The 24,502-nt window shown below is 55.1% G+C and overlaps 5 protein-coding genes across 5 annotated transcripts; 3 read left to right on the top strand and 2 right to left on the bottom strand.

The window, feature by feature from the left end:
* Window positions 1-1,261: 1,261 nt before the first annotated feature.
* Window positions 1,262-3,506, top strand: GCG54_00005131 (SET domain-containing protein; the record flags this gene model as incomplete). The annotated part of the gene is made up of 2 exons (XM_045405162.1): window positions 1,262-1,537; window positions 1,731-3,506. The coding sequence occupies 2 exons, from the start codon at window positions 1,262-1,264 to the stop codon at window positions 3,504-3,506; spliced, it is 2,052 nt and encodes a 683-aa protein (XP_045264926.1).
* A 7,928-nt stretch (window positions 3,507-11,434) lies between these two features.
* GCG54_00005130 (uncharacterized protein) lies at window positions 11,435-11,886 on the top strand (the record flags this gene model as incomplete). The annotated part of the gene is made up of 3 exons (XM_045405161.1): window positions 11,435-11,517; window positions 11,575-11,597; window positions 11,657-11,886. 3 exons carry the CDS (start codon window positions 11,435-11,437, stop codon window positions 11,884-11,886), a joined length of 336 nt encoding a protein of 111 aa, XP_045264925.1.
* Window positions 11,887-13,585: 1,699 nt separating this feature from the next.
* On the top strand, window positions 13,586-16,390 carry GCG54_00005129 (putative glutamate carboxypeptidase LAMP1; the record flags this gene model as incomplete). The annotated part of the gene is made up of 2 exons (XM_045405160.1): window positions 13,586-16,117; window positions 16,178-16,390. 2 exons carry the CDS (start codon window positions 13,586-13,588, stop codon window positions 16,388-16,390), a joined length of 2,745 nt encoding a protein of 914 aa, XP_045264924.1.
* A 968-nt stretch (window positions 16,391-17,358) lies between these two features.
* GCG54_00005128 (Vacuolar protein sorting-associated protein 35) lies at window positions 17,359-20,258 on the bottom strand (the record flags this gene model as incomplete). Its single annotated transcript, XM_045405159.1, has 4 exons — window positions 17,359-17,523; window positions 17,584-17,730; window positions 17,779-20,014; window positions 20,122-20,258. 4 exons carry the CDS (start codon window positions 20,256-20,258, stop codon window positions 17,359-17,361), a joined length of 2,685 nt encoding a protein of 894 aa, XP_045264923.1.
* A 1,207-nt stretch (window positions 20,259-21,465) lies between these two features.
* On the bottom strand, window positions 21,466-22,266 carry GCG54_00005127 (uncharacterized protein; the record flags this gene model as incomplete). Its single annotated transcript, XM_045405158.1, has 1 exon — window positions 21,466-22,266. One exon carries the CDS (start codon window positions 22,264-22,266, stop codon window positions 21,466-21,468), a length of 801 nt encoding a protein of 266 aa, XP_045264922.1.
* Between the last annotated feature and the right edge of the window lie 2,236 nt (window positions 22,267-24,502).

Genomic DNA, 24,502 nt, shown 5'->3' with positions numbered 1-24,502 from the left:
GAGAGAAGGCCCGCAAACAACAAGGTAAGGGGTGAGTAGAGAGAGAGTGAGAGAGAGAGAGAAACGGCGGATAAAAGAGCAGCCCTAACAGAGATTTGTGGCTCAGACTGGCTGTTTCCATGGAACCTTACCGGGTCGGGGATGACGTCGGCTAGCCGACGCCACGGAAACTCTATTCATATGACGCCCTTTTTTTTTTCGGCTGTATTTCTCGGTTTCTTCTTGGCTAAGCCCGCTGAGCCCCTGTTTGTTACTCGGTCCCTAGCTTCAGTCATATGTGACCAGACATGGGCTCCATCGCGGTTGATAGACAACTAGTCAGACTCGTCGAGCGGACCGCGAGAAACCTGCGGGCGCCGACACGCTTTTTAGTGCTCAAAAACACGTGAGAGACGTAGTCGTACAAGCCGTTTGCAAGTGTGGCGGTGATGGCGTTGCTAACAGTCCTACAACGGCAAGGTGCGTGATGCCGAGGCGGATCGTTCTGCCCAGTCCCACCCCTTCCGCGTCGGAAATTCTGCCCACGCAGCAAAATGGTTCTGTCTGCCCATCGGCGATCCCTGCTCTACCAGGTTAGGCTGGCGTTTGATGGGCTAGACTCTGGGCGACGGCTGCTTCGCTCGCTCGACTGATGCCACACGCACCGCCAGAGACGCACACCACCCACGCACTCCCTCTCACACAGGCTTCAGCCGTGGAATACACACATACACACACCTACCTGCCACACACAGGGAGACACACGCACGCTCCAGAGGAACAGAGAGAGACTAAGACAGGCTCGGCTTGCCTTGCTTTGGCACATTTGACCCCACCTCCCAAGAGTGACTGACCTGAACGAACAAGAAGTGGACCCTGAATATCTCTCACTGCATTCTGTTCTCCTTCTCCGCCATTAAAACTGTGCTGGCTCCTCCCACACTTTGCGGTGACACTGGAAGTTGATGCCTGGTGCTGCTACCCGCCCGTAGCAGTCCAGTCATGATACCCAGGAATCAACCGTTTGACAACCAAAGGAACAAGCTTCGATCCGTTCCTTCTTGGGCACAGTCTCTTGTCCCTTTTCCCCAACTGTCTTTTTCTCGGGTCGTCTTCCATGGTCGACCTGCCATGACACTGCGGTAAACCGTTGACTGTCGACTAGTTGCTATTACCCTATATCGGACCAGACCAGACTCTTTTCCGTCAAGTGTCTGGCTATTTTTTGTACACCCGCAAACACCAAAAAATCAATCCTTACCGCCAAGGGAAACAACAGATCATGGCATCCCCTGAACAACAGATGGACTCGCTGCGAGAGAACCTTAGCCGCGTAATTCTAGACCAACTTGCGGAAACGCTGCGGGATTATCCGTCCGGCAGCCTATCGAACCCGGTCCTTCGATTTGAAGCCTTCATTCAGGATGGCGAGACGGAGACACAGGGGCGATCACCCCGCTCTCCAGTCGTCTCGGTAAGTTGCAACTCCTCGGATCTCGCGGGCTGGAAAGCTGCTTTACTGCGGCTGCTGCACGCGCGCGAAAACACGTTCCCTGCAGTTGATAGAAAGACTCTGTTGCGCATTAAAATCTTCAGAAGATGGGAGCCAATTTTTTCGATTCGATTCGATGATGAAGTCGTATTGCCAGCGTTGTTTTCCTGCCGGGGTTGTGGGTTGTTATCGTATCAGCCATAGTCAGAGTTGGTTGATTACGAGGGGTTTTGACAGCTAACCCGCCACAAACATATAGAAAATGGTCGATTTATCCGGCATTATATCACAGAGCGCGACACAGAGTCCGAATACGAGTAATCTCGGAAGAGAATCAAACGATGTAGCCACACCGCCCATTCTCGCCGGGCATGGCCATCCGGTGATGGAGGATCCCGGCGCATCGAGCAGCAACCAGGCGTTGGTACATTTACCGGCGCGACGTCCGCCAACCCAACTCGCGCCACCCATCGACGACGGAGGAGCGGGACCTTCATCTTCTCGGAGGAAAGGGACGGGATCTCTACGGCCTATCAGAGGAGTTGGTCGTGTTATCGAGGAGGAGCCTGACACCCAGCGTCAGATGCAGGTCACCAACAGTTTTCCCAAGCGCGCAAAGATCCAAGCGGACGTAGTCTTTATCCCCCAGCAGTCTTCCATTGACAAATTCGTGGTAAGCATCTGGGAACAGATCCACGGCGGCATCAGCCTGGACCCGCAGAGTCTACTCGAGCAGTGGCAGTTGACGGCGACGGCGGCAACGGCAACCATCAACAATGCTGGTAAGATTCACGTTCCCGAACAGCTTGAGCTGGGTCTCTTGCAGCCGCCCAGCGTAATTGATGGCACAATGGCCGAGGTGGATATGGAGGGAACCTTCAACCGCAGCAACATCTTTTGCCGAAAGGTCACGCAGGCCAGCCGCGCGTGCCGCTCGATCGAGGTCATTGTCCAAGCGCGATGGATCGAGCACTTTGACTCGTACGTGGATCTTCTCGCCATCACGAACCCAGGCATGTCTCCGACGAAGCGCCGGAAGGCGGCTCTGATCGAGGCGTGCAACGACTTTGGGTGGTCAGAGAAGGAACTGCGCAACAAGATGGCCATCTGGCGCGGTTACAAGGAAATCAAGGACGCCGGCGGCTGGGCTGCGCTTGTTTTCGCCGGAATGGGTCTTTACCGCTTCTGCAAGTACCGCGTCGGCTTCAACCCGGACAGCATGCAGCGGCTCCGTTGCCTTCGGCCCCGAATCGAAGTCGCGGCGGACACTCTACACCCAACCTGGCGCCAACTGCTCATGATCGTTGGCGAGACGGCACAACGACGCTTCTGCGGCCACCCACACGACTGGGTTGTTCGACAGGACGGCTCGGATCCGGTGCCCCTACGTTCGACCTATCTCGAGTACGACCCGTATTTCAGCTTCGAGCAGCTCGAGCACTCGGTGATGGACATGAGCGCGTGGGGAACAGACGACCCGCGGTGGGTGCCCCCGATCAACGCGGTGGCTTGCGTCCAAGGCATGCACACGTGTCACTCGTGCGGCCAGGAGCAGTCAGAGGACCCCAAGATCAACTCGTGCTACTGCTTCCCGACTCTTTTCGGATCCGGGCGTCGGAGCCCCTGCCCGGTGCAAGTGTTCCGGACGCCAGACGGGCGCAACAACGGACTGACGGCGCTCTGCCCCTTTGAGCGCGGCGCAGCGATTGGCGAGTTTATCGGCCTCATCACAAAGGACCTGAGGGATATGGACGTCATGGACAGCTCGACGGGCGTCCGGGCCTACCAGATCTGGCAGGGCCGGCAGGGAAACTTTACGAGGTTCGTCAACCACAGCTGCAAGTCCAACGCGCAGTTTCAACAGTTTGTCTGGATGAGCACGCAGCGCATCATCCTGGTCAGCAAGGGCATCGAGGCGGGACAGGAGGTCACGGTGGACTATTCTGGGAGCTACTGGCGCGGTTTGGACAAAGAGTGTCTTTGTGGGGAGGCATGTTGCCGCTACAGGAATAACCGCGAGTTGCTCGCGAGATGAGGTCATACTACGTTTTATCGTAAGACATGGGGGAAGCAGGACAGCAGCGAAGGGGCCGTAAAGAAGAGAAGATTCAGGATCGGAGTCAGAAGAAGCGCAGTCGGCGGAACAGCGTTAGCCACGCGGCAAGGGAATAAGGGATGACGAAAAATAAGAAAAAATTCCATTTTCAACTACCGACGTTTTGCGACTTTGGGACTAGTCCAGGACTCCAGCCCATTGAACGAAGATTCCATTTCGCATTTCATGATGACTGAACCAATGTGCAAAACCCGTATCCCGACTTGCGGAATCCCGTGTCTCGGGCACGGAGACAAAGAGCTCAAAGAAGACTAGATCACAAGCCACAAAGGGACTTCTCCTGGCGAACAGACAGCAGAGGCACCGCCGCTTCAGGCAGTCCATGGCATCAGTTTCCTCTTTCTGGGTTACCTGCTCCAGCGTTTACTGCAGAGCTGCAGAGAGCCGAAATCCGTCCGATGTCGCCGCCTTACCCGACCCGACACTTTTCCCCCTTGAAAATGCACAGAGCATCCGCGAAGTGTTTTTCCTATGAACGAAGTTGCGAGCGAGGGTAAGCCCAGGAGCAGCCTGTCGGTAGATGAAAAAGTTTGCTGGCATCTATCGCCAGTCCGTGTCAGCTGTATTGCGGTGTTCGTGTCATTTAGTGGGTTCCAGGTTCGTGCCAACGCCTACGCTAGAGCGGTTAAAACGCCCCTTGAATTGCTCCAACGACCTTAGCTCGGTCCGCCCATCCCCGGCCCCCGTCTCTCTGATCTCCTCTGATCTTCTCCTGGTGCTGCCATACGCAACCCATTTACACTTTGCTAGAACACAGCCTAGAGGGGGGGTAGACCGTGGCTGGCGGGCTGACCCGTTTCTTCCTTGCTGCTGCTCCTCTTCTGTGCTCCGTCCTCGTGGGAACATTGGGTTCCAGTTGCCTTCACACACGCACAATAGCACCTGCACCAGTACGCAATTGGGCGTGTGTCCGTTGTTGCTTATGTGGTCACTGTGGTGCGCGCCGCTGTGTGCTGCCCAGTGTCATATTAGCCGGTGTCTCGGGTTCAGGGTCTGAAAGCCCTGTCTTGGGTCCCCTCCAGGCGATTGTTTCTTGAACGATCGCCGTGAAGTGGGAGATGACATGTCGCCATCTGGCGCATGCCGCCCCAGCCACATTTTCGTTGATAAGCTTCAGCGGCGCACAACAGAGAGACTCACGGTCCCACCGGGACGATGATGATGGAAGCTTCACTTCTTCAGGACATAGACTCTGCGGCATGTGTGTCCAATGTGTGTGTGTGTGCTGTCTTGGACTCTCTACACGGTGTTTTCCCCGAACATTTCCCCCCTTGGAATCCTTCGCTCCCGAAAACCTTAGCGGGTGTATGCGATAGCGAAATGGGTGTGGGACATACATAGGTTCGAAGCCGGCCGTTCTTCCGGGGGCGCGCTGTTTTTAGCCTTCTTTAGCCTCTTTGCGGGACTGTCTAGTAATCCGGCACGGTCTCCTCGTCAGGTCTGGCACCATATGGGGCCGTCCACGATTCACGAACCGGCGGTGCAGAGAGCAAGAAAAATCAGATCGAGGAAGAGTTTTTTGTCATCACAACTGACAAATCGTCTCGATTGAAGCAGAATTTCTGTTTCTGGTGTTGTTTCTGCTTATAATCTCCGCAACGGTGGCCTCATCTCGGCGGCCCCAGGGGCGCGCCAGTCAGTCAGGGGGTCCGGTGCTGATGGCCCCCAAGAATAACGACATAGGCACAGGAACACAACCGAGGGATCTTTCGACTGGCCCCCGCGCGCATTGTCGGATAGAGTCAAAGTGCGTCGTGATCGAGCTAAGCAGCAACCGGTATCGCCATCTCGTGTGCCTCGGGAGACGGATGGACGGCTCCTCGTGTTGTTCTCCCCTTACGCGATGCCTAGCTTCACCTTAGTCCGAACCGGTTGCCCACGCCAGGACTTAGACCATCATCCATCCCGAAGTTGACAGTTTCCCAAACGGATTGTGGGAGAAGGAAACCGCTACAATCTCTCAACATGCAGAGCAGAAGAGTTCCCGCTCACGGGCGTGGACTGGCGGTGTCAGACGCAGATTGTTCTGTTGCTGGTCCCTCCCCCGACCGACGAAAGGTCTGGTGACTTGCTTCGTCGTCTCAGGCTACTGCAGAGACTGGGGCTGGGCAGTAGCTTTTTGTCACCAAAATTCGAACACCATCTTTGGGCAGCTCGAACCGTACCGAACTCCCGCCGAACTCTGGCTGACCCAGCTGTGTTTGGGTCTTGGCGTCCCATGGTCCCCTCTGTTAACTTTGGGGCGGCCTTCTTGCTTCTTGACATGCTTCCACCTTTCCAGAAAGACGGGCTGATGAGCAAGACTCTGCCAGCTTCGCACCGCTATGACTTGGTATGGGCTTCAGTCCGTTCATGAGGGCTCTGTCGCCTAGCGCGTTTGAACTCCGAGTTGATTCCAGATCGTTTGCGATGACGAGGGCGAAAAGGAGTTGCCGAAAAGCATAGCCGCGTCTCACCACACCCACAGTCATACACACAGTCAGTCAGACACACCTACCTGCCTGCGAACAAGTCTATGTGTGGGCTGCGGACTCTCGTGTAGCGATAGTGGTGCTGAGGATCCCGCCTACGAATCTCGGCGGAGACGCCCGTCGGGCACTAACACTCCTCAGAAAAGGTTCTTCAAGCTGTCTGAGCCCCCCTGCTCATCACTATCGAACGCACCCCGATCCCTCAATGTTGCTCTTTCTGCTTTGTTGGCCCAAACCGCGGATTATCGTGGTTGTGATTCGTACTTCATCCGTCATTGAATAGCCTACTGTTCTGATCATGCCGTCTTTTGCCCATCAAACAAACGACGTTTCTTTTGCATTGCGAGGCTTTCGGATGACAACTCGGTGGACGCTTGGGCTTCCCGATTGTCAAATCTGCCCGTTGCCCCGAGCTAATAATATCCAGGAGGCATCCTCGTCTCTCAAACCCCCGTTCGGAGCAGACTTTTTTTTCCAATTTCTTTACGATATGTACGAAGTGACACCAAGTATCCGGTGCTCAAACAAACGGAGACATCGCGTCTTTCCAATGCCTGAGACAGTCAATCGTTGATTGCTGTAGTCTTCTGGTTCAGGTTGGCCAGGGGTCCTGTGACGCGGAACCACACCTCTAGCAAGCGAGCACAAGCGCGGTTCCCGCGGCCAGGCTGACACCAACAACCACCTGAAGTCAGCCCCTCTCAACTAGATGCTTCGCCCAGGTAAGCGAAAAGAAGATCATCGGAGAGGCCTGATGGCTACTAGTTTTGTATCGTAGTTGAATGAGAAGAAGAAGAAGAAGCAATGATTGATCCACCCAGGGCAAGATCCGGTGAGGCGTGAACACGTTACACAAAGATCGATCCAGCATCAGCATCCGCGACACTACGACCCGGCTACGATCACGGCTCTCGCCAAGGCCCACTGGCGCCATCAACTACCAAGGAGAAGCCTACCAGACGAATGTGACGTTGCCATTCACTATTCGCTGCCTGCCCCTATCTCCCTTCACCCGGGGGAGAAAAAACAGAGAAGCAGACCAGGCAACTAGAGCAAAGGTATGTAGTTGTTGTCGTTGTCCGCCTGGGCAGACCGAAACGCCTCTCTCCCTAGAGCGACAGAAACAGCGAAAGGCAACAGACTGGACTCTCAACAAGACGGAAGCGCCACACAATATCGAATTATAGCGAGCGACGAAGTCATACGCGGGACGACTCCGCATATCAGCTCATTTCTGAACAGCCTCCCTGCCCAAAGGCGGAGTCTAACGGGAATCCTGGGGGAGAAGCTGGAGTAGAGATGCCGCCGAACTTCACACACCCCCTCCCTCCTCCGGAGACAGCATCAAAAGAGGGATTAGCAACCTGTGCGAAACGTGGAACGACGAGACAAACCACACAAAAGGGAGCAAGTATTGCCGGTGAGGGGGACACCGTCCTCCTAGGAAAACTTAGGTAAATGAAATTTACAAGCTGTCAGAGTTGCACCGGGCTACACTTCCTAGATCGAATGGTACACTAATGCGAGTTTCGAGCAAAAGAAGAACGTTAGGGCACCTAGCGGCGCTACGATCTGGCAGCAAGACGACCGCAGCGGCCCAATCATCGGCTCCTACGTCGTGATCTTCTCGCCGGCAGCTCCATGCTTGCTTTTTTCTGCCTTGCCGTGGGCAGACAGAACGGACACAGAGAGAACCGCAGAGAAGCATGAGACACAAGAGACACATGGCGCGTCTGCTGCCGACCGGAGGCTGAACTTGGCACGGCTAAGCAGGGGCCGAGCTGGCCGAAAACTGCGAGGAATCCGAGACACAGATCGATCGCGGCAAAGTGTACTGACTTTCTTCTGGGGTTTGGAGGAAGAAGAAAAGAGCAAGCCTCTAATCGTACCAGCTGAGGCTCTTAGTCGACTTCGCTAATGCAGAACTTGCAGAATCATCAACTTTGCCGACACGGGTCTTTTTAGCGAAACAAAAGCCGATACGAGAAAACCGCTCTCTGAGACATTTTAGGCTTAAATTTCCAGAAACCGAATTGTCCCAAATCCCGTCTTTTCCGCTGTTTTCCGAAACCGACTTTTGCTAATACATCTATGTAGGGAGGGTTCAGCGGTAAGGCTTCTGAGACAGCGGTCAGTATGCAGATGCAGTGAGCCTGTCGAACGTTTCTTCTGGGTATGGAAGGAAGAGGTTCGTTGACGTGGGGGAGAGCGGTGTAGCGGAACTATCCATCAACGGCTATTCGTAGAGGTGTAAGTTGACTTTTCTTTTCTTTTTCCTTCTTGGCACGCTCTACGACAAGTTACAAACAGCATGCCAGAGCGTGGAGAATAGTTGGCTAATACGAGATTTGCAGAGTTTGATAGATTCAGGTTCGATGGCTTAGTCGATCAACTGCTTGGACCTGTTGTACAGCACAATACAACAAATACAACTTGAATGGCTCGAAAACTGGACTCTCAATGCACCCCCCATCCTTACGGAACCGGTGGGAGAATTTAGTCGAACGATTCGTGATAACAGCATCATGTTTCCCAAAGACGAAATAATAAGGAAAGTGATGGGTGAAAATAGGTGATTCGAACCGAAGTTTTCAGACGAATGGTTTCCAAAAAAAAAAGGAGATTCTTGGGATAAGTTCTGTTTATTCGTTCCCAGCGGAAGGTGACGAATAAGAAAGCGCTTGTTGTACATAGAGGGGCTAATGCGAGATCTACAGAACGACAGGACTTCATGCACTGATGAGCGCATTTACGACGGATTTGGATTACAGGCTAACACTCAGAAAGAAATAATTGCCAAACATCAAAGGTACGCGCGGTCGTTGAATTATTCGGGGTTTCCGGGGGAAACCGAACTATTGATGATGTGACGACAAGGAGGAGTAATTGCTAACAACATGCAGGCTTCGCACCCGACGCATCCGCCCAGAACAGAAAGGATTAATTACGAATCGAAAAATTTGGCCAGAATCGGAACGACTGCTCTCAAAATCGTAAAGATGCGGATGAAGGGCAAGATGGGCAAGAATATCGTAGGTGAACAACTCCGCTTGGAATTGACGAGACTCTGTATTGTTGCAGGCGCGCTTGACGCAAATGTTTGCAGTTGGCTATAGGCGAGAAATTCTGATCGCATCGCTTGCCAACAACGACATGAGAAGCGGACATGACGGCTTGGAAGGGCAACAAACGATGTCAGGAAACCCGCGCAGTAAGTTATCAGTCCATTCCCTATCGCTTATTGGGAATTGTTGGAAGGAAAGAGAAACGCAACAGATTGGGCAGTTGCTAATTCGAGCTCTGCTAGACAGGATCGTTAAGCTGGTCGTTAGCGACATATACCAGGCTTTCTAATTGAACGTTTTCTCGCTGTTTTTCTCGGTTCATTTGCTTCGGACTTCGCATGTCCAGTCTTGCGTCTATGGCCGTGAAACCAATTGCGGTCATTCGTTGGAGCCTTACGAAGGCTCAGAAGGGAAACACAATGATATCAGAACCTCCACACGGTAAGTGGACAGTCCCTTTTTCAACCGTTTTTGGCAATTTATTGAACCAAATGGGAAACACAAACGGGTTGGACGTTGGCTAACTCGAGTCCGATGAACAGGAACCGGCAATTTGCCAAGCTTAGGTGCCAGCGGCGTGTACTAGGCCATGCAACGGGATCCCCTCACGAACCTGTTTGTACTTGATCTGTTCTGACAAACAAGTCATCCCCGCGGCTAGGAGATCGGACTTAGGCGTCGTCCCCTCGTTGGAGCCGCATGACAAGCACGAAACTTGGCAGATGACAATTCGGGCGGCTCCCCGAGTGTACAGGACGGGTGAAACGTGACGGATTGAACGAGATTGAACTAGAACCACCTTTTTCAATTCGTGATAGCCCGCCGAAATCAACCCGTCTTGTGAAAACTAGGATGGCTCAGGGTTTGCAGACGACTGTAGCTCGTAATCTGGGCTGCTAGATGTGAAGCAGCGGCCGAATAGGCACATTGTAAGTGATTAAATACGAAAGCAACGATTTTGAGACACATGTTAATCGTTTCCTATTTGCAGGAAAATAGCACAGAAGGAAGAAAAATTGCGTTCTGCCAGCTGGAGCTCAAATTCCTGCAGTTGCAGGACGGCAGCGGGCAGGTACGTGTCTCACGTCGAAACATGACTACAGCTACGAATACGAAAGAAATAAGCAAATGCGACTCAGACTATACAAGCTTCCGCCTATCTACGAGGACTGTACAACTGGCAATCCGTCAAGTTTCAAGAGCCGTGTTGCTCAGACTCTGACAGGTTCCAACAACTCCCCTTCCCCCACAAGTTCGTTTTTCAGACGGTTGCCAGATCACGGTTGGCTGATTGTTTTCCAAATACCAGTAGTTCCCAATTGGGACTGTAGCGGACGAAAATTATAGGAACACGTGCGAGTGTTACCTAGAAGAGAGTTCCTTGCGCATTTCTCCGCGGAGATGCAACGAAAACACGAAGTTCGTTGGTTGGACAGGCAAACTGCCTTTTTCTCCCCCAAAGTTCTCGAACGCGATCGATCGCCACGGCCCTAGTCCCGATTCTGGGGGGTTGTTACCTACGAAACGGAAGGCTCCGCGGGCCTGCAGACGGTACCGATGCAATACCCCAAGTTGTGGCGAAAAAAGTTGTAGTTTAATTGCTGGTAATTCGGAAGGGCCGAATGATGCATCGTACTCTTTGGACCTGTTCGGGCGCTTTAACGGCTGCCGTGGAGGTTTGAAAGGGGGAAGCGTTAATCAGCCCCCACGATTCCTGCTGCCACAACTTGGCGACTCTACAAGGGCAATACAAGGGCAATTAAGTCAATTGGGTTGTTGTAAGGCAATTGCGAAAGAGGTGTCTTTTCTCTGAGAAAACATCATGCCGAAAAACAAAAGGTTTCAATTGCTGGCAATTCGTAGGGGCTGGATTATCCCACCTACTATTTGGACCTGAGGCAAACCGTGCAGGTTCGAAAGGTGGGAGTGTCATGCCCCCACGATTACTAGTGTCGCAACTTGGCGATTCTACAATGGAAGGCAATTAAGTCAATTGGGCTTCTGTGAGGGACTTGCGAAAGAGGTGGTTTTTTGTCTGAGCAAATTTGCCAACTACCAAGAGTTGGTTTTGTTGGTTGGATGGATTGTGGCGCGCATTGCTGAGTAAAATGTGCTCAAACACGCTCATGGGCGACGCAAAATGCACGCCGCTGGGCGTATAATAGGCGCGTACGTACGAATATTCTGGAAGAGTAGAAGTGTACATTCCATGTCTATTGGAATGCTCTGAATCGAATCACAAAGGGCAGAAATAATCGCCGGTCGGGAAATGCACGAAGTGGCCGAGAACGGACGAAACAAAGGAAACAGCATGCGCGGGAGGGCACAAAGCAGCTGCAGCGGCTCAAGCCGCTCGAGCGCGTCTAATGCGACGGCGACATTAGAATTGCCATCGTAAGCGATGATTTTCCCGACGCTAGAGGCTGTTGACTGGTTGCTGACCCTCTGTAGGAAGCACTTCATCTTTGACCGAGGTTTGTAGACCAAAGTCGCGACGCGGACAAAGAGGGCCTGCTAACCACACCGGCCGCAGATTGGTATCCGGACGTGCCTCTCGTGATCCAAGCCAACCAGTTAATCATCGGACGTCTTTCGGAAGGGTACCCGATGGCCGAGCTCGTGGCGGAGGCTGCGCGAAACGAAGCTGGGTGTTGCCCCGGGACGATGGCGGCGTACTTCCACCACGCGATTACGCTGGAGCTGGCGTGTCTTATGAGCCACGACACGGTCCAGATGGCGATTGTAAAGGGTATTCGGGTATGATTATCATGGTCTCGATCGTGAAGGAATCGGCGTTGGTGAGCGATGTTTGTTTGTTTGATGGGAATTGTTTCTCGGGCGGAAATGTCGGAATCGGCGCGGAATTCGTATCGGAATACACAGGACGGCACGGCGTTTGAGGGTATCGTCGATAGAAGCGCTAACAAGGCAAATACAACCTCTATGTGCTTTATGGTTAAGAGATGTGTTAGTCCCCATCACAGCCTTACATCTGGACGACATCAAAAGAAGCACGGCACGCCCGCAAGGGCTCGGATACGGTGCACCGGGGAACTAACGTCTGGGCCAAAAGCAGTATCTCCGTACCGGATTTTCACGGCCGGCACGGAAGGCCCCGGGGGAAGCTCCAGAATTCCATCCATGGAGGGACATGAAACCTGTGCGAACCTCCGGAGGCACGTTTGAGAGTGGAAGCAAGGAGGCCCTTTCCTGTTACAGGTGGCGGGCAGTGGGGAACGGTGGAGCAACAAGATTCGCCAGTGATCAGTCGCGTGCACCCAGAAAAGGAGAGAGTTGTCAGGGATTTTGCTGTGGGCTGGCGATTGCACAACCACAGCTGATTGCGCAGACGGCTCGGAAGGGAAGGCAAGGGATGGAGAAAAGGAGGGGAACTTTGCTGAGGACTGTGTCAGGGGTCATTGGCCAACTGCATCGTGGAAGACAGCCAAGGGTGGCGGTGCTGATGACATAATTTCAGCCCCCTGTGCATCTGGATAAGGTACGGACACAATGGAAATGATTACATAAGGCGACAAAGGCCGATACGCGGCTGCCTCTTTCTCCCCGAGTTCAGAGTGGGGGGATCCCTCCGTATCCGCGGTTCTCATTGGCAGAGGTGGACAGGCCTGCGTAATCGCCCAGATTCTGTTGAAGGTCTTTGATTGGTCCTTTGGCTCTAGTCTCTCGCTTAGTGGGCCGACTACAGGGTCCGCTCTGCAGTGAGCAGACAGAAAGGACAGTGGGCAGCCACGCAGCTTCAGCAGGCACTCGGGAGTTCGGGCCCCTGGACGGGATACTAATGCGGCTGCTGCTGCCAGACTACAGGCCGCCACAGCGCTGTATTGAGGTCCATTGCAGCGGGTGCAGTTTAATTCAGCGACTGCAGCACGGACGGGACGACGGCTTGCTGAGATGGTACTGGACCAGACCAGGACCTGACTGCCACTCTGGAACAGACTACTGGGACGGGACCCGACGGCAACGCCTCCAACAATCCAAACCTCGAATAATCAATTACCAAATCACAGATCGCCAGCTCCGTGCTTTCGACACGACCAGACCTCCCTCATCGACCCCTTCACCTGCTGCCGCCTGCCGGGATGGTATCGTGACAACGACACTCGACTCGTCCTCCTCCTCTCCGCCCCGATAGACTCTAGACCCGGTCAATGTCTGCGCGTACCGCAGCGGCATCCATGGGCGCGCCTGTTCTTCGATAGTACTCGACTGCATTGCGTTGCGTTGCATCTCATCTGCACCTGCACCCACGATCCTCACACAAAGAACACATACACTCCTTCGCTACCCGGACTGCATCTCCGGCTTTGATAACTAATCTCGCTCCTTCGCTGCTGCGTCTCTTGATGCCTGCCGTCAGCCGTCCTCTATAACCAACCAAACACCCTTTCGTCATCGCATAACCCCTGATTCCCGGGACCACCGAACACACACACACGCCACGATGCCGTCGGATCGCGACCACCGGTACGAGTCCGTACCACCAATCCCCTCGTACGACGAAGCCCTCGCCGTCGGCGGCCCGGCAAATCCGTCCGATTGGAACCCCCCGCGCTCCCCGATAGACGACCGCTCACAGACCGAGACCGAGTCGCAGTCCCTGCTGCACCGCAATGGCGCCGCAACCTCCTCCCGCCGCCCCGGCGGCTACCGCCAACCAACGGTCGAGACCGACGACGAGGACAGCTCCTGGAGCGACGACGATGGCGACGAGACGGCGTACGTGCGCAGGGAAATGCAAGAGCTGGAGATTGGCGAGCCCGACGACAGGTCGCGCTCCTCAATATGGGGCAAGAGGATACCTTTCGCCCTCTCCCTGTCCCGCTGGAAGTGGTCTTGGCGATGGCGGCTGCCAAGGATACAGCGCCCTACGATCCGGCTACCCTCCGGCTCCAACGACAATTCCAACGATGGCAACGATGTGAACACGACCACGACATCAGCGAGGAGGAGGCTGCGGGAGGCGTTGCCAAACTGGGACAAGGACAAGGCGCGGGCGGCCATTATAATATTCATACGAGTCTTTGCCATCCTGTTTGTCATGGGCATTCTGTACGCCCTGTTTATGAGCGACCTGTTTACGAGCATGGCGAGGAGGATGAACGGCGGCCTGCGCTTCAACCCCGAAGACGTGCGCCAGTTTGTCCAGGGCAACGTCGAGGCCCGCAGGCTGCGCGCCTCCGTGGCCCATTACACAAAGTACGCCCACATGGCAGGAACCGAGGGCGACTACGCCCTGGCCATGGACGTCGAGTCCATGTTCACCAGGGCCGGGCTGGATTACGTCAACATCGACGAGTACTACGTATATATGAACTACCCGAAGGCCGGCGGACGAGCGGTCGAGATACTGGCCGACGACGGCAAGGCGAAGTGGACCGCGAAGCTGGAAGAGGAGGAAGTGGGCGGAGAGGCGGCGGGGCACCAGACTCTGGTCTTCCACGGTCTGTCCAAGTCCGGGGACGTCAAGGGACCCCTCATTTACGCCAACTACGGCGCACGATCGGATTTCAAGAAATTGGCCGACAGCGGGATCGACACCAAAGGCGCGATTGCGCTAGTTCGATACTACGGCCCGCAGGCGAACCTGGCGTTGAAGGTCAAGGCGGCGGAAGAGGCCGGCTTTGCGGGGTGCATCGTCTACAGCGACCCGGCGGATGACGGCTTCAGGATGGGAGACGTCGCGCCCAATGGCCGCTTCATGCCTGCGGATGGTGTCCAGAGAGGAACCGTCGCCTTGTCCAACTGGGTGATTGGCGACCCCCTTACCCCTGGCTGGGAGAGCAAGAAGAACCTGCCGCGCATGAAGCCGGACGAGACGCCAGGCCTGCAGAAGATTCCGAGCTTGCCCCTCGCGTGGCGTGATGCTCAGATTCTGCTGCAACACATCAAGGGATTTGGAGAGCAGGTGCCGAAGGAATGGGCAGGAGGTGTCCCTGATGTCGCCGAGTGGTGGACGGGCAACCTCTCATCGCCCATCGTCCGTCTCAAGAACGACAACGACGTTGTTCAGGAGAAGGCTATTTGGAACGTCTACGGAAAGATCGAGGGTATCGAGCAGGACGCCAAGTCCATCATCATCGGCAACCACCGCGATGCCTGGGCATTTGGCGCTACCGAGCCTCACTCTGGCACAGCTGTCCTCATCGAGATGGCGCGCATTTTCGGATCACTCGTCAGCAAGGGCTGGCGCCCCCTTCGAAGCATCGAGTTCATGTCCTGGGACGCCGAGGAGTACAACATGATTGGTTCCACCGAATTTGTCGAGCACAACGACGAGTCCCTCAGAAAGAACGCCTTCGCCTACGTGAACTTAGACGCTGCTGTCGCAGGCACCGAGTTCCACGCCGCAGGCTCTCCCGTCTTCAAGCAATCGGTGCTCCGCGTGATTGACCGCGTCTTTGACGAGAACCTCAACAACACCCTGCGCGGTCTCTGGGACCAGCGCCAGGCCGATCTCGAAGAGCTGGATATGGATGGTGACTACGTCCCTTTCCAGACCATCGCCGGCACGAGCTCTCTCGATCTGGGCTTCCGAGGTGCTCGCTACCCCAAACAATCCAGCTACGACAACTACGAATGGGTCCAGCGCATCGGCGACCCAGAGTTCACCTACCACGCCATGATGGGCCAGATCGTCGGCCTTTTGATTCTCGAGCTCGCGGACAAGCCCGTCCTACCATTCGACATGGTGGGCTACGGCGACCGCATCGAGCGCTACGTCAACGACCTCTCTAACTTCTGCGACCGCAGCAACATCGACAAGGCCAAGTTCTCCATCGATCCTTTGAAGAAGGTTGTCGACATCGTCAAGATCGGCCTCAAGAGCTTCGCCATGTGGGAGATGTCGTGGGAGTCGAACGTCATGGGCGGCGGCGGCTGGGAGTCGAGCAAGATGGGCGATTTGCGCATTGAGTTCAACACGCACATGGCCGATTTCGAGACGGCGCTACTAGACCTCGACCAGGGCGGCGGCGTAAGTTAAAATCTCCTTTCCGATACTCTCTCACCAATCAGGCTAACAAGAACACTCAAGATCCCGAACCGCGCCCAGTTCAAACACGTCGTCTACGGCCCCCAGGCATGGTCCGGCAACCACCCCGTGACCTTCCCCGCCATCCGCGACGCCGTCGAGGCGCGCGACTGGACCCTCGCGAGCAAACTCGTCGAGAAGACGGCACTGATCCTCCAGAACGCGACCGCCATGCTCCAGACGTGGGAGAAGGAAGCCAAGGAGAAGGGCGACTGATTCTCGTTTTAGCACCATCACCACGAACCTTTTGCGTCGTTTCATTGCTGTCGTTTTTATCCTTTTTTATCAATTTTAAACTCAAGCCCCCTCACGCGCATCGTTCTTTTGTAAGAAGAAAAAAGTCTCGTCCCAGAGTAAGGGGCGACTCGCCGCCCACCATCACCTCTATCACAGTCACCGCCGCCCCCTTGAATGATAAGGAGGCAACGGCACCGGTGAACTCTTGTTTTCCCCTTGTGTTCTTATTCGGAATCTTGTACTGGAGCTCGAGTCGCGCGGCACGGATTGAGGACCGTCCCGCCGTCTGCTTCGTTTGGCATTGCATGGAGTTTACGGGGACGGGGGGACTTGTCGAAATTCAGCTTCACTCGTCGTTTTCTTGTTGACTGAGGAAGGTAGTACGCTCTGTGCCCAGATGGGTTGTCATGTAGTTCTTTCTTGAATAGACTACCCAACTCACATTGAGACATGTCTGTCAACGAAGAGAGGTGTGGTGAGAAACGTGATGCGAAGCGGCGTAAGGTAGTTGTGACTGCTGCAGGCGGGCTCTGCTGTCTTGGACACGCCTCAGCGTGGATCAGTAGGAAAGATTTTACTTGAACGCTTGAACATTAAGAGTGCCTGCTTGTCACTGACTCCGTCACACGATGAGTGCTTTACTTTTCCAACAAAATACTTGGGATTGCATGCGCTTATCGTATGAACACGACGACTTCTCTTTTTTTTCTTGCTCGCGACAACTTCCTTTACTCCAACACTATTTGCTTCCACCACTACTGATTACGACAACGACACTACCTGCCTCCTAGTCTCCTCCGACCCTGATCCTTCATCTCCTCGTTGCATTCTCCTTCCCTTCTGATCCTCGCCCAATCCGTGACAGTGTCGTTGAATGTGAATATGATGAGGGGGTGAAAACGTGATGACGACTGTGACTAATCAAAAAAGATGGATGGCGGGTCATCTCATTTGGGGTAGAGAACGAGGCCCTCGTACTGCCTGCTCTTGATGCTCTCGAGGATGTGGTAGAAGTGGCGCTTGCTGTTCTCGACCGAGGCCGAGTCCTGCTGGTTGCCGGCGAGGTTCGAGTGGATGAGCTCGATGAGGCCGTTGAGGTACTTTGTTGTGACCTGTATCAGGGTCAGATCGGGGTCCGCCGCCGTTTTGGGGGTTAAGGTGGTGCGACTTACCGACTCGTTTTGCTGGTCAAAGTAGTAGACATATCGGTCGAGGATCTCGACGAAGAGCTCGATGGAGGTGGCGGTCTCCATGCAGGAGTCGGCGACGCGAAGGGCTCGTTGGAGGCACTCGAGCACTCTCTTGCCATCGCGGTACAGCTGGAATGTGTCAGTCAGTGTCGTCAGATGAAGGGCAGGGGCACTCACGCCAGTCTCGTCCGCCTCGCCATTCGCAGCCATGGGCGTGGCCCACCACAGGTGGCTGGCAAGGTAGACGGCACGGCACTGGTCAGGCTTCCTGAGGAGCTTGCTACCGTGCTGAGCGCACTTGGTGATGAGGGTGTCGTAGTTCTCCTTGCCAAAGTTTCTTGTCTGGTGCAGCGCTGTGGCAATGACGCAAACCGCCTGGAACTGCGCCTTGGAGTCTGTGATGGCCTCCTCATACACGGTGAAAGCCTGGGCGAAGAACTCGTACGCGACCTCTTCAAACCCGGTCATGTCGGCTGTCTGGCCAGACGCGCAGAACAGGCGAAGAGCAAGTTCGGCCGCGCCGGCACCGTTCACGCGGGTGTACAGAGTGCTCAGAGCAGAGTGCATAAACTTGAAGAGGGCGTTGCTCTGAGTCTCCCAGTTGTCTTCATAGTGCTCGCGCAGCTTGAAGCGCCGCGCCAGTTTCATGCAAGCTGTGATAAGGGGAGGCGTTGTTGTACGGATTCTCTCGTTGCCTTCGGAGTACGCCTTGCGAGTCATCTGCAACAAGCGGAACTGTGTGTCATTATCCTCGCCGTTGATGAGATGGACAATTCTGGCCAGCCAGCCTTGCTCCTCCAACGTCTCGTCGGTCTCGACATTACGGCGCTGTGCCACGCCGGGGTAGTTGTTTGGCGGCTGAGAGCCCTCCTTGATGAGCACCTTTAGCACTTCTAAGACGTTCTCCAGCTGGCTGGGTGTTGCGATGCGCGTCTGATGTTGGAGAAGGGTCCTAGCCACTTCACCAGCCACCGCTCGTCGAGTCGGGTATGATTGCGATTGGAACAGAGGAACGTAGGTAGGGAGGGAGAGGGCGGTGAAAATGGAGAGGTATCGGTTGAGGGGGGCTTGGAGCAGGGCCAGAAGGCTCTGCTGGGCCTGGGGAGAATGCAGGTCTGCATTGTTCGCGTTCTCCCTGACCTTGATAGTGGCGTAATCGAGAATTTGATTGACAAAGTCTAGCCTCTCGGGGTAAATGTTGAGGGCTAGGTTTGTCAAGGAGCAAAGCAGGGCTATCGTGTCCTGAATAGGCAAATGTTGCGCCTCAACGAGGTTCTTGACTTGGCTGAAGAAGATCTCATAGAGCTGGACATGCTCCGGGATGCCTTTCTCTGGCGCGCTGCCGTCCCCATTAACGGCCGTGCTTTCCGTATCGGCGACGGACGGTGTGGGCTCTGGCGGGGGAAGATCTTCTTGAGCACGCGCCTCATTCTCGCTGGTCTGCGGGTTCGTATGGGCTCCATTTTCGTCGAGGTCATCCAGTTTCCTGACTTCTTCTCCGGCTTCTGACGGCGCAAGCGTGCTAGCCGCGGCCGACTGGCTCTCCTTCTTCAAACTCGTCTTCTCAAGCAACTTCACAAGGGCCTCCTCCTCCACCTTGGCTCTGTCATCCTCCGTCTCGTCCTTGGATTCGCGCTCGGCGTAGTCCGACAGGCGGTCCATCAGGCCAATGACGATGGCCTTGACGTTGACGTGGGGGTTGAGGCGTGACACGGCCCCGAGGAATTGGTCAAGGGTGTGGAGGTGGAAATCGTCGGGGAAGACCTGGGTAATGACCTCGAGCAGATATTCCTGGGCCAAAACATCGCGGCACTGCACTACCTGCTCCAACAGGGGCGCCAGAATGCCAGACTTGTAAGTCTCGAGGTCTACCAGCTGGCTGAGTCGCACAATGTTGCTTCCCACTAGCAGCTGCAATTCCTTTCTTTCTCTCGTCCGTTGTTCGCGTTCGCGGGAGTGGCCCTGGTGCTGCAAGCGCACCCAGAGCTTGTTCATCTCGACAAAGTTGGTGAGAACGAAGTTGATTGAATCGGACAGGTTTCCCTCTGGGCCATCACCGTCGCCCGAGGGGAGGTAGTCTCTGGCCTGGCCAGACAGGTAATACCTCAAGAAGAGGCCGCGGATCGGGTGTTGGACACCTCGGCTCATGTCCATCATGTCCTTCATCAATTCCTTGACGGGCGCATCGGGGATGGACATATAGGCGGTGCCGACGGTGATCATGAGATACATGCGCGGGATGATGTTTCCAGCATACTGGACGAGTTCGTAGAGGTCGGCGAGGTGGTTGACAGGGTGGTTCTCGCGGAGGTGGACTGACAGGTAGCGCAGGGCGTCGAAGACGGCCATGTAGAGTTCGTAGTACTGCTTCGGACCCAGACTGCTCGTGCGCAACTCGGAAACGAGAGTCGAGCTATGCGCAAAGAAAGAGACGGTCAGCATTGGCCATTCAAGAGCATCGCGAGTGGGAGCAGAGCTCCGGTCGAGCTCCCGGGGATCCGGTGATTGGGGATGACGTACCAGCACTTCAAAGCATCCATCAGCTTGCTTGGAGTGTCGAGGCACTTTCGCATGAGGGCGGTCTGCTGGCGCACTGCGACTAGGGCATCCTCGAGGAGGCGTGCCTGGTCCTCAGGCGGAACGGGAGTCGCAGACATGTCGAGGTCGAACCGGCGGGGTAGCTATCGAGGCGACGTAGGGGGTTTGGAATTAGTTCATGGAGGAAGAAGCAACGAGGGCCTCGGAGGTACGGTAGGCGACGGCAATGGGGATCGAGGCAATTGCGCGGCTGGGATTGGGTGGCGCAAGCTGATGGTGCGTCGTTTGGCGCGGCTGGGGATGGTGGAGGACGTCGGCGGATTGAAGGGCAGAGGTGACGACGAGTTATCGCGAGAGTTGGCTGCTTGTGCTTGGCTGCTGGCTGAGGTGCTTGCCTGGGAGAGGCAGATGAGGTAAGGTCGGGCTGTGCAGGCGCTGCGGCGCTGCTCGTGCTGCTGTTGCTTGGGTAGGTAACTAGGTACGGGTAGGTACCTATGCTGTGCCTGCTATGGCCTGTGAATGTGGCACACAGCTCTGTCCAGCTCGGTGTCAGCGCTGTGACTGTCGGATTATCGGCCTGCCTAAGTGCGAGATTATGTAATGCCGGGATCCACCGACAGGAGAAGGCCTTACGTAAGGAGACACCCGGCGATTCCTTACATAAGACCATTCATCCTGCACGTGATTGTCATGCTGCCAAGGCGGGGCACTCGCCGGAAGGAGGAGCTGTGACAGACCTGCGCTATCAAGGTCCACACTCGAATCCCCGGCTCGACACCCATGTCAACCCATCCCATCTCTCCAACTCCAGCCCACGCAGCCGCCCCAGCTCCAGCGTATCCTCCAGCCTGCTTTAGCCTCGTCTGGTCTCACTCATAAGCTGCTTCACGGTCCAAGGGTCTCGCTGGGAGACACGAGATAATTCAAACCTCGTGACGGAGTCATTCAAAATCTAACACGCAAGCTACCCTGCGCTAACTGCCTACCTAGGTTCCGAATGCCCTCGGAACGGAACACCTTGGGTTTCGTTACTCGTTGCATTGCGCTGCGCTTTTGCTCTGCCTGCAGCTAGGTACCCAAGACCAAACGCCCACAAACGCCAGCCAGATTCATTTGTTCTTCTCCGCGTTCTCTCCAATTATTCTCCCCCCAGCCCACCATCCCCGCAGTCAGTGGGATGGGTTCGTTTCCACCGAATCCCCGAAGTGGCCAAAGCACGCCCAAAATGCGACTCGCCCCCCATCGCTTTCCTTGTTCCAACGCCAGCACCCTCAATGCCAAATGCAAACGCAATTCCCCGGGTGGTCGACCGGGCAGTCTGGTTCTTCAAGCCGAGGCAGCTGCCTTCGCAGGAAGATTGCAGTCTTCCCGCAGGAAGTCGACCAGCGCTGTATCGATGGACGCGGAGAAGGCCGCGAACAACAACGCTGTCGACGTCGTTGGCGCCCCAAGGTAGCGCATGTGGGGGACAACCTCCAGCTCCGTGAGGCCCTCGACTGTTTTCAGATCCGCAATCCACTCCATGCTCTCGTGCTTGATGAGACTCAACAGCCTGAGGTCTGACACCTCAAGCTGGCGCCCGCCTTCCCACGCGTTCTCGGCAGGCTTGCCGCCGTCCACCACCACCCGCAGCTTGGGAATAATCTTGTCCAGCCTCCGCAGGTATTTGCACATGTTGGACCAATCCGACCGGTCGCTGTCCGTGAAATGCAATGGGCTCGCCTTGCGGATCGTCACCTCTCCAATCATGGCCCGCGACCGCGGTGTCAGGTCTTGGAGAAACGGCACAACCGCTTCGATGTCGCCGTCAAAGTCGAAATTGTGGAGGCCGTACAGCATGTGGCTCGTTTCGCGGTGGACCTGCTGGTTGACGGCCATGATTGCAGTATGCATCTTCGTCTTCGCCGCCAGGTGGTACGTCGTCTCGAAGCAGGTCCGTTGAAAGGATCTCTGCATCACTCGGTATTTCGACCGGTTATATGTGCCCAGGTTGCCCGCGAATAGCTGGTGCATGGCTTTGTTGCGGATCGCGAGTTTCTTTTGGCCTCCGTCGTCCAAGAGGTGCTCGTAAATCATCATGCGAATCTCGGCGGGAATCCGCATCAGCAGAGACTGTTCTTCGTCCATGTCGTGATTGGTGTTAAGGCAGACGCTCAAGACAAGTTTTGGCTCGGAGGAACAAATTGGAGAACCCTCAAACTGCAAAACAGCGATAATGGAAAGCATAAAAGGGTCGACGATGAGGGACAGAAAACGAGGGATAGCCCGGTAGGCGCTGGCTCGGAGCCATCAGCTGGTCTTATGGCATCTTTTCCCCTGCGACCTTCCTTTCCGAATTGAGTGTAACACGCTTTCCGACAGGATCCATCAAGGTGCTGATGCTGCCTCTTGGCTGAGAGACCGGTGTCCCGACTGCAGAGCCACCGCAGCAGATCCAAATCAGCGCGAATTCGAACGGCGCAAACGCCCCTTGGGCCAATGACCACTTTGCTTTCTTTCATCCTCTGCACCCTGTCGCATATCGGCCAACGACTGTGCCGCATGCAACATCCTCGAGTTCCCGACCTTGGCCTTCAAGGTCCCTGGTCCTGGGTCCACCTCCCTGCCTTCGACTCGCGGTTGGAGAAGTGCAAATCATACGCTAATACAAAAGTGCCAACCAACAAAAGCAACACGTTCGTGGAGTCGACTACTTCCACCAGAACAAACAACTGAGTCACTCGGAGCTCTGTCTTGCTTGAGCAGATGCGGCTCCACCAGAGGCGCCTGCCTGTGATTACGGCTTACTGCTAACAAGGGCGCGGATAAGCAGCCCCGGAACCACGCTCCCCTTAGCGTCTATCGTGGACGCTCAACGGTCCAACTTTCTCAACCACAACGGTCTAGCCCACCTCAGCCTGACCAGCTCAGTCTTCATTCGCTGCCCGCGCTCCGGACGGCACGCGTCCGGGGCTCCACACTGGTCAATAACGGGGGCGCCCGGACGCTCCTCCGCCTCCACACTCAGCCTCCAAGGGTTCGATACCCTCCGGCCGTTTTCGCAAGTCAGATGATACCAAGGCTGTAATCACCTCAGCACTTGTGTCAGCCTGGCTCCCTCACTGGCGAAGATCCAATCTCACCCGAGGCCCTGCGCTTATCTTGAAATTTCTCGTGGCATGCGAGTGCTGGATGCCGAGATCCATGCAGGTCTCACATGCGGAGGCGGCAGATCAGCCAGAGATAAACGACGAACAGTGCCACTCGGCAACAAGCATTGAATCATTTTCATCTTGCTTGCTGAATTATATGTGACCAACATACGATATCCAAAGGCACGAGGTTGCACGCCAGGTCGGCATTGGAGCGGCTAGGGGACATCGGTGATGTTGTGCATGAGAAACAATGCGAGCCGACACGACTCACCGTGGACCTACCGCCAGCTTCGCGCTGGCTGGCGATCAACCGCCATGATTCAAGCTTATCGTTCGATTGTTTGGTTTTTTTTTGTTGCAGTCAACCCGGTCGTCATACGGGGTGTGGATCTCCCATGAAGGCTCTGCCGCGGTTATCACCTCGGGGTCGGTCAACCGGAAGCATCGAGTCGAGTTAATCCCAAGGCAAGAAGCCTCATCATTACAACCTGCCATGAGCTCCGCTCTTTGGCCCTGACTACATGATCTTGCAGAGGGAAATCGATACCACATCCGAAAGGATGTCATTCACGCTGAACGGAAGGGCGGCATCTCTGGCCGTTGATCAAATCAGGCACAGCCTCCAGAACTTGGCCGCAACCTGAGCCAGGAGCACTACAAGCATCTTATAAACTTTCTTGGCCTTATATACCTGCTCAATCGGCCAGTATTGACGCAACGCCTTCGTCATAGGCAACAGAGACGTCGTACAAAATCAAGCAGCATTCTCCTTACTCAGCTCTAGTTCCTGGATAAGGATTGTGTTTTCTCCAACATTCTGGGAACAAGCTCTTAACGTAAGCCACACATGCGGCGCGTGAGAGTGCTCCAGAGTAGCTTCCGCAATCCCGGTCGAGACCTGCATAAGCTTACCAACCCTTCTTCTTATTGCCGGTCTGAACCAACCGCAGGAACACACAGCCTGATCGCCTATCCTCACTTCGCATCTTGGCCTCGCACTAGAGGAACCTTTTATCAACGACGGTGAAAGCCAACAAGGCTGGCCCAATTGCTCAGGTACTCAATTAAACAGCTTGTATCCTGCTCATGCGAGCCAAGAGTACCGCAACTCCCTTAGTGGATTTGCCGCAACATCATCACTACCTCAGCGAACAGGCTCAGCGGCACTTCGGGTTGATAATCATTTCAATGTTGATTAGGTTTATCCTATCTATGCGGCTATGCGGCTG

Source organism: Colletotrichum gloeosporioides (genome assembly GCF_011800055.1).
Source record: "Colletotrichum gloeosporioides strain Lc1 chromosome Unknown consensus_40, whole genome shotgun sequence".
Taxonomy (NCBI): domain Eukaryota; kingdom Fungi; phylum Ascomycota; class Sordariomycetes; order Glomerellales; family Glomerellaceae; genus Colletotrichum; species Colletotrichum gloeosporioides.
The sequence above is the reverse complement of the archived record's forward strand: the minus strand, read 5'-3'. Positions and strand labels throughout refer to the sequence as shown.